Source organism: Chelonus insularis, unplaced genomic scaffold (genome assembly GCF_013357705.1).
Source record: "Chelonus insularis isolate UGA/USDA-ARS -01 unplaced genomic scaffold, ASM1335770v1 scaffold_303_pilon, whole genome shotgun sequence".
NCBI classification, from domain to species: domain Eukaryota; kingdom Metazoa; phylum Arthropoda; class Insecta; order Hymenoptera; family Braconidae; genus Chelonus; species Chelonus insularis.
Genome location: NW_023276792.1, coordinates 833,756 through 847,004, shown reverse-complemented (window position 1 = coordinate 847,004; position 13,249 = coordinate 833,756). Strand labels below are relative to the sequence as shown.

At 31.0% G+C, this 13,249-nt stretch overlaps 3 protein-coding genes across 3 annotated transcripts; 2 read left to right on the top strand and 1 right to left on the bottom strand.

The window, feature by feature from the left end:
- Positions 1 to 6,434: 6,434 nt before the first annotated feature.
- On the top strand, positions 6,435 to 8,600 carry LOC118073519 (heparanase-like). Its single transcript, XM_035094078.1, has 5 exons — positions 6,435 to 6,709; positions 6,815 to 7,366; positions 7,451 to 7,810; positions 7,888 to 8,326; positions 8,404 to 8,600. The coding sequence occupies exons 1-5, from the start codon at positions 6,640 to 6,642 to the stop codon at positions 8,564 to 8,566; spliced, it is 1,584 nt and encodes a 527-aa protein (XP_034949969.1). The 5' UTR covers positions 6,435 to 6,639; the 3' UTR covers positions 8,567 to 8,600.
- LOC118073520 (uncharacterized) lies at positions 8,355 to 10,733 on the bottom strand. The gene is made up of 3 exons (XM_035094079.1): positions 10,356 to 10,733; positions 9,905 to 10,267; positions 8,355 to 9,782 (listed from the first exon to the last, which is right to left on the bottom strand). The coding sequence occupies exons 1-3, from the start codon at positions 10,626 to 10,628 to the stop codon at positions 9,231 to 9,233; spliced, it is 1,188 nt and encodes a 395-aa protein (XP_034949970.1). The 5' UTR covers positions 10,629 to 10,733; the 3' UTR covers positions 8,355 to 9,230.
- Positions 10,734 to 10,911: 178 nt separating this feature from the next.
- Positions 10,912 to 13,196, top strand: LOC118073425 (tektin-3-like). The gene is made up of 8 exons (XM_035093916.1): positions 10,912 to 10,935; positions 11,109 to 11,263; positions 11,371 to 11,622; positions 11,710 to 11,942; positions 12,007 to 12,116; positions 12,199 to 12,347; positions 12,482 to 12,704; positions 12,831 to 13,196. The coding sequence occupies exons 1-8, from the start codon at positions 10,912 to 10,914 to the stop codon at positions 13,194 to 13,196; spliced, it is 1,512 nt and encodes a 503-aa protein (XP_034949807.1).
- The last annotated feature ends 53 nt before the right edge of the window (positions 13,197 to 13,249 follow it).

Below are 13,249 nucleotides of genomic sequence, written 5' to 3'. Positions count from 1 at the left end.
TTCTCAGGAAATCTCTTGTCGTTCTGTGATGACCTTGGGCGACCTTCTGTTACCTTGGCTGTTGCACCTGCCGGAGAAGTCGTGAATAGCGGTTGCTGCGAGACTGCTGTGCATGCGGGGGACTACCCTGGCGTCCCAGCTCGAATGTCCGTCTGCTAGGAGTCTGGCTGCGTCGTAATTATTATTTAAAATTTCTTCTTGACTTTTTAAAGATACTAGAGAGTGGTTGAAATTTCTGACTGTACTTGAGATAATTTGAATCGAGATTTAAGTAATGTTTGTGTTTGTCTGTTATCGTTAAATAAAGTTTTGATACTATCGCTGTAATATTGAGCGTCATCGGCATCAGGTATACCGATTAGCCAGTTTAAAACATTTGATATGCCATTAATTAATCTACGACTTACGCGTGTTTGGTCAAAAATTAATTGTTGTAGAATTTCATGATTTTCACTTAGCTTGTTTATATCATTTTGAATCAATTGAACTGTTCTTTTACAATGTAATGATGATTGAACGTGATCTACATGATTGAGTTTTGGTTTGGAACAAAGTCCATTAGTTTGAGATGCAACGTCGAGAATGAGTGTACGAGCTTCCTTAAGATAAGTTGTATTTAGATGGGTTAGTAATGTAAACTTTGAGTTAGATATTTTTGCTGTTTCTAATTTATTATAAAAGATACCACTAGTAAAAGGTAGAGGGGTATTTTCGAAATGGAAGGAATAGATTGGATTAAGAAGGAGGAGCAAGATTATTAGAATCATCTGGAAAATACAATTTCAATCGATTAGCATGGTATTTGATATGCTTTTTTTTGTTATTAATAATTTCAACGTTATTGTTTGGATAAGCTTCAATTACTTTGAAAAGTCCTTTATAATTATTAGCTAGTTTTTTTGATACTCCAGGTTTAACTTGTTTCTGATATATCAATACTAAATCGTTAACCTTGAATTCTTTTGGGTTTGTATGGTGGTCAAAATAGTTTTTACTTTTTAGTTTTTCATTAATATTATGTTCACGAGCTATTTTGAATGATTGATTCATCCTATATTGTAGTGATTTTATATATTCATCATAAGTGTAGCTAAATTTTGGTTCTTCAGTAATGGAAGAGGGTAAATAAGCTCTATGACCGAATAATAGTTCGTATGGTGTGTAATTAGTTGACTTATGAACCGATGTATTGAAGCTAAACATGGCAAAAGGTAAATATTCATCCCAATTAGTTTGATCAGCCGTGATGTAATGTTTAAATAATCCTTGATTGTTAAATGGGTTCTTTAGAGACCTCCATTAGTTTCAGGGTGATAAGGACTGGTTGTTACATGTTTAGTTTTGAATAGGTTGCTTAGTTCTTTGATTAAATTTGACATAAAGTCAGTGCCTTAATCAGAAAGGAAAGTTTTAGGAATTCCGAAAGTTGCAAATATTGAGTTGGTTGAAATTTTAGCAACAGTTTGGGCTTCATGGTTTGGTGTAGCAAAAGCAAAAGAATATTTTGTAAAATCATCTTGCGCTGTTAGTATGAATTTGTTACCAGATTCTGTCAATGGTAGAGGGCTGACTATATCTATAGCCAAACGTTCGAAGGGTTGATCGAATGCGGTTGTAGTTTCCATGCGTTGTTTAGTTGGTTTAAAATTAGTTTTATTTATCTGACATGAATGACATGTCTTGATATATTTTCTAATATCAGATTTCATGTCATGCCAATGGTAATTTTCCTATATGTTTTGTTAAATCCATAATGACCTGATAGTTTACTATCGTAGTTCTCTTTTAGTATATGGTTAATTTCATTTTGATCTTTGGGGATTATTCTTTTTGTATTAAATATTTTGATTTCGTTTTTAGGAAATAGAAATTTTGTTATTTTGTAGAGGTAAGAAGGTTTTATGTTTTTATCTTTATTAGGGGGGATAATTGTAAATGATTCATTACTAATGATCTTCTTGAGACACTTTAAACTAGTAAATAAATGTTTGCTTTCCATCTTATCATGATGTAAATTCTTAGGAAATAAAATATAAATTGTTTGAGTTTTATTAGTAATTTTGATTAGTCCATTAAGGGTAGGTTGAGAATCAGAGAGGTCAAAGTTTTCTTGAATGTATTTGAAATATAAGTTGCTTTCGTCTAAGTCTCATGACCAAAACAGTATGATAGGATTCTTGATCTTTTCTAAAGGTCTATTTTCAGTTTCGAATTCGAATTCGTCTGAATTTGTATAGTGAAATTTTATAAAGTTTTTGTAGTTCAGTTCGTCATTAATTGATGTTAGAATGTTATGTTTTAGGTGATTCATTGATACTGGTTGTTCAGGAAAGATTCTTGATAAGCTATCTGCGTTCGAATAGATTCTGCCAGGTTTATATTGTATTTTATATTCATATTCATTAAGTGTCAGTCACCATCTAACTAGTCGTGAAGAGGGGTTTTTACAATTGGATAACCATTAGAGTGGTCTATGGTCAGTAAAGATAGTAAAAGATCGTCCAAACAGGTAGGGGCAAAAGTGTTCAATTGATTTGACTACGGCCAGTAATTCTTTCTCAGTTGTGGAATAGTTTTGGTCAGCTGAGTTAAGGATTCTCGAATAGTATGCTACTGGTAGATCTTTATCATTAATGATTTGAGATAAAACACTGCCGATACCGATATTAGATGCATCGCACGTTAATACAAATGGTAAATTGGAGTCAGGATATCATAGGATTGGTTCAGTTGTTAATTTATTTTTAAGGACTTCGAAAGCAGTTTGTTGTTGCTCAGTCCAGGTATAGGGTGTATCGTTTCATAAAAGCAAGGTTAATGGTTTAGTGATGAGTGAAGAGTTTTGAATAAATTTTCTGTAATACCCGATCATTCCTAAGAATATTCTTAATTCTTTTTGATTTTTTGGAATAGGCATTTGAGAAATAGCATTGATTTTATCAGGATTTGGTTTGATTCCGTCACAAGTAATAACATGATCCAAATATAAACAAGATCGTTTAAGAAATTCGCATTTATCTGGTTGTAATTTTAAATTGTGTTCGCGAAGTCTTTTGAATACGTTTATGAGTTTTTTATTGTGATCTTCTAGAGATGATCGATATACTACAATGTCATCTATGTATACGAAACATTGCTTGTCAGTTAATCCTAATAAAACATTTTTCATTAGGCGTTGGTAAGTCGCTAGAACATTCTTTAAACCGAATGGCATTCGAATAAATTCAAAGTGTCCTTCAGGGGTTGAAAATGCAGTTTTGGGTACATCTTTTGAATCCATTCGTATCTAGTGGAATCCACTTGCTAAATCTAAAGTGGTGAAGTATTCCGAATGACCTAGCTGATCGAAGATATCTTCAATATTTGGTATAGGGTACGCGTCACCGATAGTTTTCTCGTTTAATAAGCGATAATCAATAACGACACGCCATTTTTGTTTGCCTGAAGCCTCGAATTTTTTTAGAACTATCCATAAAGGGCTAGTCCAAGGACTTATTGAAGGTTTTATGATCTTTTGGTCTAACATCTTTTGTATTTAATTTTTAACTTCATTTTTGTGTACTTGAGGGTAGCGGTAGGTTTTTACTCGGATTGGTCGTTCGTCAGTTGTATCAGTTGAGTGTGTCGCAGTTGTCGTATGAGTTAGTCATCAGGAAGATGAAATATATCATTATATTCAATACAAATTTGTGTAATTGATTCTTGTTCTTCTGTGGTCAAATGATTTAAGCGTAGATAATTTTTAAGTTTCTTTTTCCGATCGAGATTATTTTCAGTATTTACATTGAAGCACAAAATACTGTCTTTGTCAGGTAAGGGAAGTACATTGACCTGAGGAGTAAAGGACTGGATCTATTTGTTAGTTGCATTTATTGCCCTAATAAATGCTTGGTTGCCAGGTAAAATGTTGACAATTGAATTACGAATCATGATACTGTTTGTTTCCTGTGATTCAACAATGCCTTCTCTTAAGTTTTGAGGACTAGATAAATTAATTTTTATGACCATTTCCGTTCGTGGTCCTAAGTTAACGACATTTTTAGGTCGTGGAGTATTTGTATGAAGTGGAATTTTGAATGGTAATGAATTTATTGATAGTTGGGATTGTCCAAAGTCAATTTTTACATTTAGAGATTTGAAAAAGTTTTGGCCTAGTAACCCGTCAAAAGGAACATTTGTTTCATCATCGAGGAGTTAAGCTTTGACAATAATATCTTGATTATAAATTTTTAGAGGGATTTCAACTTCTCCGAGAGTTTTTAAAGGAGCGTTAGGAGTTATGCCATTAAGAGTTATACATTTATTATCAGTAAGAATTGGTAAAGTTAGACTTTGCTTTTTTAATTAGAGATATTAATGCACCTGTGTCAACTAATAGTTTTAGTAATTTATTAGGGGTCGATGATATAGGAGATTTAAATAGCACATATGATGCTATTTATCATTTGTATTGAAATTATAAATGTTTGATGGACTGAAATTCGCGAGTAAATGATTTATTTGATCATTTGAGTTCGGTTGATTTGGATTTGATTCAGTATTGCATATATAAGTAGCAGCGTTAGATTCATTGTTATTTAGTGAATTCCGATTTGATGAGTTAGAGTTGGATGACTGAGATGATTGTCGATTTTGATTACGATTTTGTTGGTAGGAATTATTTCCTGAGTTGAAATTTTGGTTTTCATTTCTCTTTTTATTATTATTATATTTTATTTTTTAGTATTTTCAATTTAATAGCACTGTTTGAAAACCTAACAATTTACCAATATTAACAATAAAATTATTAAAACAAAGCTATTATTAATACAAAAAGAATTTACTGATAATTAAAATAAAATTATTAAACTTTCTAATTCGTACTAAAAATTTTCTAAATTTCTAACTTTATGACTTTTTCAAAGAAATGCAATAAAACGACGATCACTGACTTAACGCCCAAATTTCCTAACTTTCCACGTTGGAACCTTTGCCCTACCATCAACCATAGCACCTAATGCACACCATGCACTAATATAAATATTGTTGTATTCCCAATGACTTGACGATATTTTATTAATTTCTATTCGTTTATTGTCAAGTAAATAGGAGCACGATATTACAAAATATTTGTTGTATGAGCAATTCTGAGCAAGATCTGAGTAGTTCAGATGATAGATTCTAAGTAAGTCTCTGGATATTGAAGGAAGGAGCTTTATTTAGAGGGCTGACCCGAAGGTCCAGGAGAGGGGTTGAAATCTAGCTTGTAGGGTTAAAGGAAGTGTTTTTATGTAAGGGAAAGTTGGAGAAATCGGGATGAGTCCAAGGTTCATATTTTAGAAATCAGGGATGATATGAGAAAGGGTTTTCGGTGAAGGACTTGGAATGCATATAAAAAATAGGTTTTCCTTGTAGAGAAATCTTAACTTTCTAGAACTATAAAACTAATGTTTCTTTAAAATTATAAGTATATAGGTATGGTATATAACAATATGATCATCATTCTTCACTAGTCAGATCAGTTACAATTTTTCCTTCGACAAATCTATACTAAATCTCTGTTAAAAATTATCTTCCTTTAAACGTATATCCAATATTAAATAACGAATAATATTAGTTAGAATACAATTGTTTTGTAAATTAAAAATTACTTAAATAAATCTCGTTGGAACACAACAAAAATTTTGGAGTATTTGTATGAAGTGGAATTTTGAATGGTAATGAATTTATTGATAGTTGGGATTGTCCAAAGTCAATTTTTACATTTAGAGATTTGAAAAAGTTTTGGCCTAGTAACCCGTCAAAAGGCACATTTGTAATCAAAATCGACAATCATTTTGATTACGATTTTGTTGGTAGGAATTATTTCCTGAGTTGAAATTTTGGTTTTTTTCAGATAAACAGGCGCTCACCTGGAGAATTTGATTCTCTACAAAAATAGTATCATCATCATTTTTTCTCTTATCTATCACCATTCTCGCTACGTAACGGTGGAAAGAAAAAAATATTTTGCACAAATGCTCTTCTCGATGACTTTACAACAATCCATTTTCAGATATTTTTTATCACCATTGAACAATTATTCCTTAGACATTTTTTTTAGCTACTGGACTAATAAAAGAAGTGGCAAATTTAGCCCAGATATACTCGACGGAGTTATTACTTAAACAGTTAGAAACTGGTTCCATGAATTCAGCAAAAGCTAGTAGCTCAGTTCAGTGACTACTTCAACAATTCAACCGTTGGCAGTACAGATTTCACTCACAAGGACAGCTGAATCTTACTCAGCAGAGAGAGAAGACTTCTCTCTGCTCAGTAAAAGAGAAAAAAAATTCCATTTATGGCTGTGAGGTTAACTTTGTAGTTATGCTGACCATCTAACGGCTATATGGTGCCATTGCTCTGAAGTTTGAATAAAATAATAATAACAACATTCTGTAGCGGCTGCCTTCAGTTTTCTTTAGTTCGCGAAAAGTTAAAAGGAGCGCTCATTATATGAGCTAATTTCTCAAACCGGCATTTGTAATTATGTTTTCATGAAACTCATATCATAATTATCTTTTGTTTCTGCTTTCAGTGCGATCCATCATCTTTATAACTCACCACAACTATTAATAAAAATCGGCAATATTTTCATAAAAAATATTGTCATTTACAGAAATGTCGTATTTTGAGAACAATATTTGGAACAAAAATCAATATGAAAATATTGAAAAAAACAAACCTACGAGTAAGCTTATAAAATAATTCTTTATTCATAGATATAATCATTCTAATAATTTTTTATGATCAATAAATTTATTAATTATTAATAAAAATCCATAATTTTTTATAGAAGATTTTACAAAATCATTTTTTGGATTTTTTATCGTTGGAACATTTCTACTACTCCTTTTAATATGTTTATGGAACATAGATCGTCACAATTCGAGTAAAACTTATATTATTGTCATCGATAAAACTTCTGAACTGTTGTACCACACATCTGATAAATTTCTTTCTTTTGGTTTGGACTCTTCTTTACTCCGGGATTGGAAAACTTTTCCCGTCAAAAATGATATGTTTGCCAATCTTGCTCGACATCTAAGTCCAGCGTTTGTTAGAATTGGAGGTACATCTGCAGATTGTCTTTTTTTCAACAAGACTTTTCCAATATCAAATAAAAAAATTATCAACCCTATTGATGGACAAGATATTAGTAATTTTACGTTGTCTGAAGACGATTATTTAGCAATCTATAAATTTACCACAAAAGCTAATTTGCGAATGATGTTTGATTTGAATGTATTGATCAGAACTAATGAATACTGGAACGATTCAAATGCAAGAGAAATTATTAACTATTCTAAAGGACAGGATATGATGATAGATTGGCAAATGGGAAATGGTAAAATCAAAATTATTGAAATTGCAGATGTTACTTAACATCTCAAATATCCATAAATGATTATTATAATTTATTCATTAACAGAACCAAATTCATTTAAACACGTCTTCAGCAGAGAAGTCTCCGGTAAACAACTAGGCAAAGATTATCATCATCTTCGACTTCTATTGAATGAGTTGGGATATGATTCAAGTATCCTAGTAGGTCCAGAAGTAAATCACATTGGTGATGAAAACCAAGGAGGAGAACTCTACGCTACCGAATTTTTAAAATATAATGAAGATAGTGTTGATTTTGTAACCTGGCATCAGTATTATCTAAATGGTCGTGAAGCTACAGTACGAGATTTTATTAATCCTAATGTTTTCAATAAATTATCAGTTGAAATAAACCAAGTTCAACGAGCAATAGATACAGCTGGAAAAAAACTTCAGATGTGGATTTGTGAGTTAATATGCTGATTAATAAAGAAAGTAATAACTTTTATTGGGAATAGAATAAAAATCGACAATCTTTTATAGCTGAAACAAGTACAGCATTCGGAGGAGGAGCTCCAGAATTATCAGATAGATTTGTCGCAGGATTTTTATGGCTTGATAAGTTAGGTTGTAGTGCTAGTTCTGGAGTAAATGTAGTCATCAGGCAATCATTTTTTGGTGGTAATTATGCAATGATTGGTCCTGATCTTCAACCTAATCCTGACTGGTGGGTGAGTGTCTTCTTCAAACAATTTGTTTCGACAAAGGTCATCAAGATAGCAGTTTCTGACAACTCTGGACATATTCGATTCTATGCTCATTGCACTCCTGAAAGTGCTTTACTTGCTCGAGTTCCAGCAATGACTGTTTATGGAATGAATCTCAACAATGAAAGCGTTAGAATGTCGATTCAAGGTCTTTCACCTTATCGCAACTCCAAAATATTTTTATACATCCTTACATCAGATGATTTACAATCAAGGTTAGTCGTGAAATTAATTTGCTATTGATTTATTTAGTTTTTAATTTATTAATAACTGCATATTCATATTTTTACAGAAATATCATGCTGAATGGAGAAATTTTAAAATTACGAGCAGACGGAAGTTTACCCCCTTTCAAAGCAATTATTGTCGATTCAACTCAATTAATTACTCTACCTCCTTACTCCATGGCATTTATCATGTTACATGGAGTAGAAGTTGAAGCTTGTGGCTCATAAAATCTCCGTCATACAATTTTTTAGTACGCTTTATATTATGTCACAAACTGTGAAGCTCAAAAATTATCTATGTAATCATGAGAAGATTAATATTTTTTTGATATGAATATTATAATCTTTATTTAATATTTATCATATACATCTCGAACTAAGAATATTTTATACAGTCGATATACCTATGAAACACCCTATTATAATGTTCTTTAATTGAATAAAATATTTATAACTGAAAATAAATAAAAGTGGCTCAAATGACTTTAAACTATTCATATTATTAATTAACAAATCTAGAAACTAATGAAATGAATATTGGAATGGAATAATATCAATAATAATAACAGGGGTCATTATTATTATTATTGAAATATTTATAGGAAATATTTTTATAGAATCACATAATCTTTAACTTATAATTAAAGAGGTCTGTGCGCTTATCATTCATAAAAACACACTTTCTTTTATATAATAAATACTGAATAATAGTTAAAATACATTGTAGGATATAAGGCAGAACAGATTTCAACAATTTTTCTACGTTAATAATAAACATTTAGTTTTTTTCAGTAGATCTTATAATCTAAACAACAAGCTTGAAATATACAAGACTTACAGATACATATATATATATTTACATAATATGTAGTTAGAGAAATTATCACTTAACTTATTCTGTAGTTGATATTGTGATTGTTTTTCCTTTAGGATCATCAAATCTATCCATCGTACGTATATCCATTACCATAGTCAATCCCCAGATCATAATTATTGCTAAAATAGAAGTGACAAAAATACCTGCCCAAATGGGTATAGAAGTAAATCCTACACAGTCATAGGCATCAGCAAACTTTTTGATATAATCCAACTGAATTTGCATATTTGATAAGTACAATGTTGTCGTACGATTTCCAGTTTTATTATGGAATACTGTATGTTGTGTGCAATGATATGAGAAATTTCTAGGCCATACAATTTCAGTCTGAGCTACCATTTCTCCAATTAATTTATCATCTTGATATAGATTAACAGTACGTAAAGTATAATAACCAGCAGATTTAACTGTAATATTAAGATCTAACCGAGTTCTTGTTTTTACTGAATCATTATTAATTGCTGTAAATTCCATTGACACAACTAATGGCGATGCATAAGTAGCATTTCCTTCTTCTGTTGCATTTTTAGTCAAGTTTCCAATACTCATAGGCTTATCATTATCCATCTAAAAAGTTGAGCAACGAAATAAAAGTAATTAGTTTTAAAATTATGAGATATCTTTAACAAACTGTGTTATTAAAATAAATTTCTTTAATGTATTGGAGAAATACTTAGTAAGTAATTTACCTTAACACTAGGGGAATTTTCAACATAAAAAAGTACTCTCTTAGTTGAAATAAGCATAGGATTGTCTTCATTAGCTTGTTCAGGAGTAACAGCAGCTCTTCGTACACGTTCTAATCGATTGCACGAATTGCCAGTAAGAACACCAATTAAGTTAGGATTTGATTCACTCATCATCTTGAATTTATCAGGCAGCGATTCAAAGTCAGTAACTTTAGATATTACTAGTTCTCCATCCGATACTGACTCTACTTCATCATCAAGCGATTTATTGAAGAAGGGCAAGGTTTTTAATACCAATAGAGGTGAATCTACAGCAAGAATAAACTGGAAAGATCCCAAATTTTCCAGTGGCCTCAAATGATCCTATATTTCAAAATAAAATATTCTATGTATTTTTGACAATTCATTATTATCTTCGTATAATATGTATTGATATGTAGAAAATACTGACCCTTTCATTTAATGTGACGTCTTCACTACACAAATTATCTCTGTAAAAAACTCGTATTGGAAATTGAGTATCACCAACTCTGTCCATAAAAACTCGCTCAAATTCGGTTTGAGATATTTTTTCAAATAAATTTACAGGCTCATTAATTGATTTTGAGGAGTCGCCACCACCCCAAATTAGAACAGGGACATCATTAGCGAAGCTTGGCACAATAGTGGATAAAATAAAAGGCAAAGTTAATATTTGAGTTAACAAAATCCTCAATTGACCCATTTTTATTTTATTTCACTACTATTATGTACTAAAACACCTAAAATAGATAGAAATTTGACGACCACTCGTCAAGTAAATCTACTAACACTCACGCGCCTGACCAGCCCGTCAAGTCATATGACTGATGATCACGTGGTATCGAAGCTCACTTCCGGAATTCAAAAATAACAATTTGACAGCAATATGCATGTATTCAGTTATTTCCTCTTTTTAAAACGGTCGTGTAAAGCTACTTATAATTTGATGTTTAAAAATTTTTTAAATAATTTATCAAATTAATAGAATGAAACAAACTGTAATGTATTCAGTAAGTTATTCTTCTATAAGCATAGTAATAAAGTAAAAATAATACTTTATATATTTAAATAAAAAATGAAAAAGTATTTTTACTTTAAAATGTTTGTTGTTCATTTCATCATTTTTTTTTAATATTGATAAATTTTATTTAAATTAAATTAACTAAAAAAAAATTGTGCCCAGCAACTCCAACCATGGAGTTCAATTGGAGTATCTCCTTACATGGAACAAGTCTCAGGATCACTAATCCCGCCAAGGATTGAAAAGTTGTATAAGACACCTCGACCTCATCCATGGCGTCCTACTTTAGGCTATGAGACTATTCAAGTAAAACCCTTGTACGAAAATGATTTTATTCTAAGAAAAGTTTCATTATTACAACAAGTTATATCAAAATAATTTAATGATTAAGTTGACATACTCCATTATTAATATATTTTCTTAGACCTTCACAAACAATTACCAATCAACTGGTTGATCCTTGCTATGTACCTCCTGGTATGATTACTAAACCTTTAGAGTTTCCAAATCTCGTCACAGGATTCAATAAGCATCCTTCTCATGCTGCACGTGTTGCTTTATATACTCGACACACTCCAGATGAGTGGAAACAAAAAGACGTGCAGTTTCGTAATGAAATAAATTCCAGCTGTAATCATTCTAATCAACTCAGAGAATCTGCAATCCGAGTTGTGAGGTATATTAAATATTTATCAACAAAAGATTTATTATTTTTTCATCAAAACGGTTTGTAGAAAGTGTAAAAATGAACCATTACATTCAGGGAAACAGAAGAAAAATTGAATCAAGGACAAAGAGAATCTTCTCAATTATTAGGCCAGAGAATAACTGATATTGGCTTTTGGGAACGAGAATTAGCAAACGAATTAGATAAAATAATTATAGAAAATAATAAGATGCAAGAATGTATGAGAACACTTCAGCGTGCAATTCAAGATATTGAAGGTCCTTTGCATGTCGCTGAAGAATGTCTATATCATCGTGAAAAACGACAAGGTATGAAACATAATTACTTGACAATTTATTTATACTAAATTTATTAAATTATTTCATCATTAAGGATTAGAATTAATTCATGATGAACCTGAACAAACTTTATTTAATGAAATTGAGGTCGAAAGAAATTGTCAAAAGAAGTTGAAAGTTTTTATAGATAAATGTACAGAGCAAGTGAGAAAATTAATGGATTGATGACTAATTTCGTTACTTAAAGAGTAATAATTTATAAATGTTCTATGTTAATTTATATCAGCTCAAAAATGGTCGAGCAGTTCAACATGAGATTGAAATAAACATCAACAATAAGAACTTAGCTCTTGGAATTGACACAATGTGTCATCAGTTAAATGTTTACAGTCCAGGGTTACAATATTATAAAGGTGTTGAAAGCTACGATTCATAGTGAGTATATGACGAGTAATTCCAAGAGATGAGCCGTAGCAAGCAAATGAACTCATCTTGAAAACTTATTTCTCTTTTCTAATGTGACGATTTTTTATTTTAAAACAAAAAAATATAATAAACAAATATTTCAGTAACATTGATGGAGAATCTTGGGTTGAAGCATCCAATGCCATCGTTAAGAAATCTCAACTGATCCGAGCTCAATCTGGTCAACTCCAAAATGATATCACCACAAAAATAAATACAGTATCACATGAATTATGGAAAGCTTGGAGTCTCACTAATAATGCCCTTGCAAGACGAGTTATCGAAATTTCTGAAGCAAAAAGAAAGCTCTTAATTTATCTAAAAAATGTAACATTATTTATAAATATTGATAATATTTCCATTGTTGCGAAATTTGTTTTGAATAATGGATAAATATAGATGATTAATTAAGTTATTTGTTTTATAATGATATAATTAATTAATTTATCATAGATCCAGCATGAAATTTTTGCAGTTGAGAGAAACATTCAACTTATCACCAAGGCCATTGGAGACAAAAGTGCAGCTTTAAAAGTTGCTCAAACTCGTCTTGAAGCAAGATTACATCGACCGCAAGCAGAATCATGTAAAGATGCAGCACAATTAAAATTATCTGAGGAAGTTGAATCAATAAAACTGATGGTTGATGAACTACATATTAAGCTCCAAGAGTGTGAGGCTCAACATCAACAGCTACTCCGTACCCGAGTGAATCTTGAAGATGATCTTAAAGCTAAAATGGATGCTCTTTATATCGATAATGAAAAATGTATGGGATTGCGAAGAAGTTATCCAATAATAAATAAACTAAATCATTAAACTCCAGAGATTTGAAGAATAGTCAAACTATTTATTTTTCATCAAGTATAGTA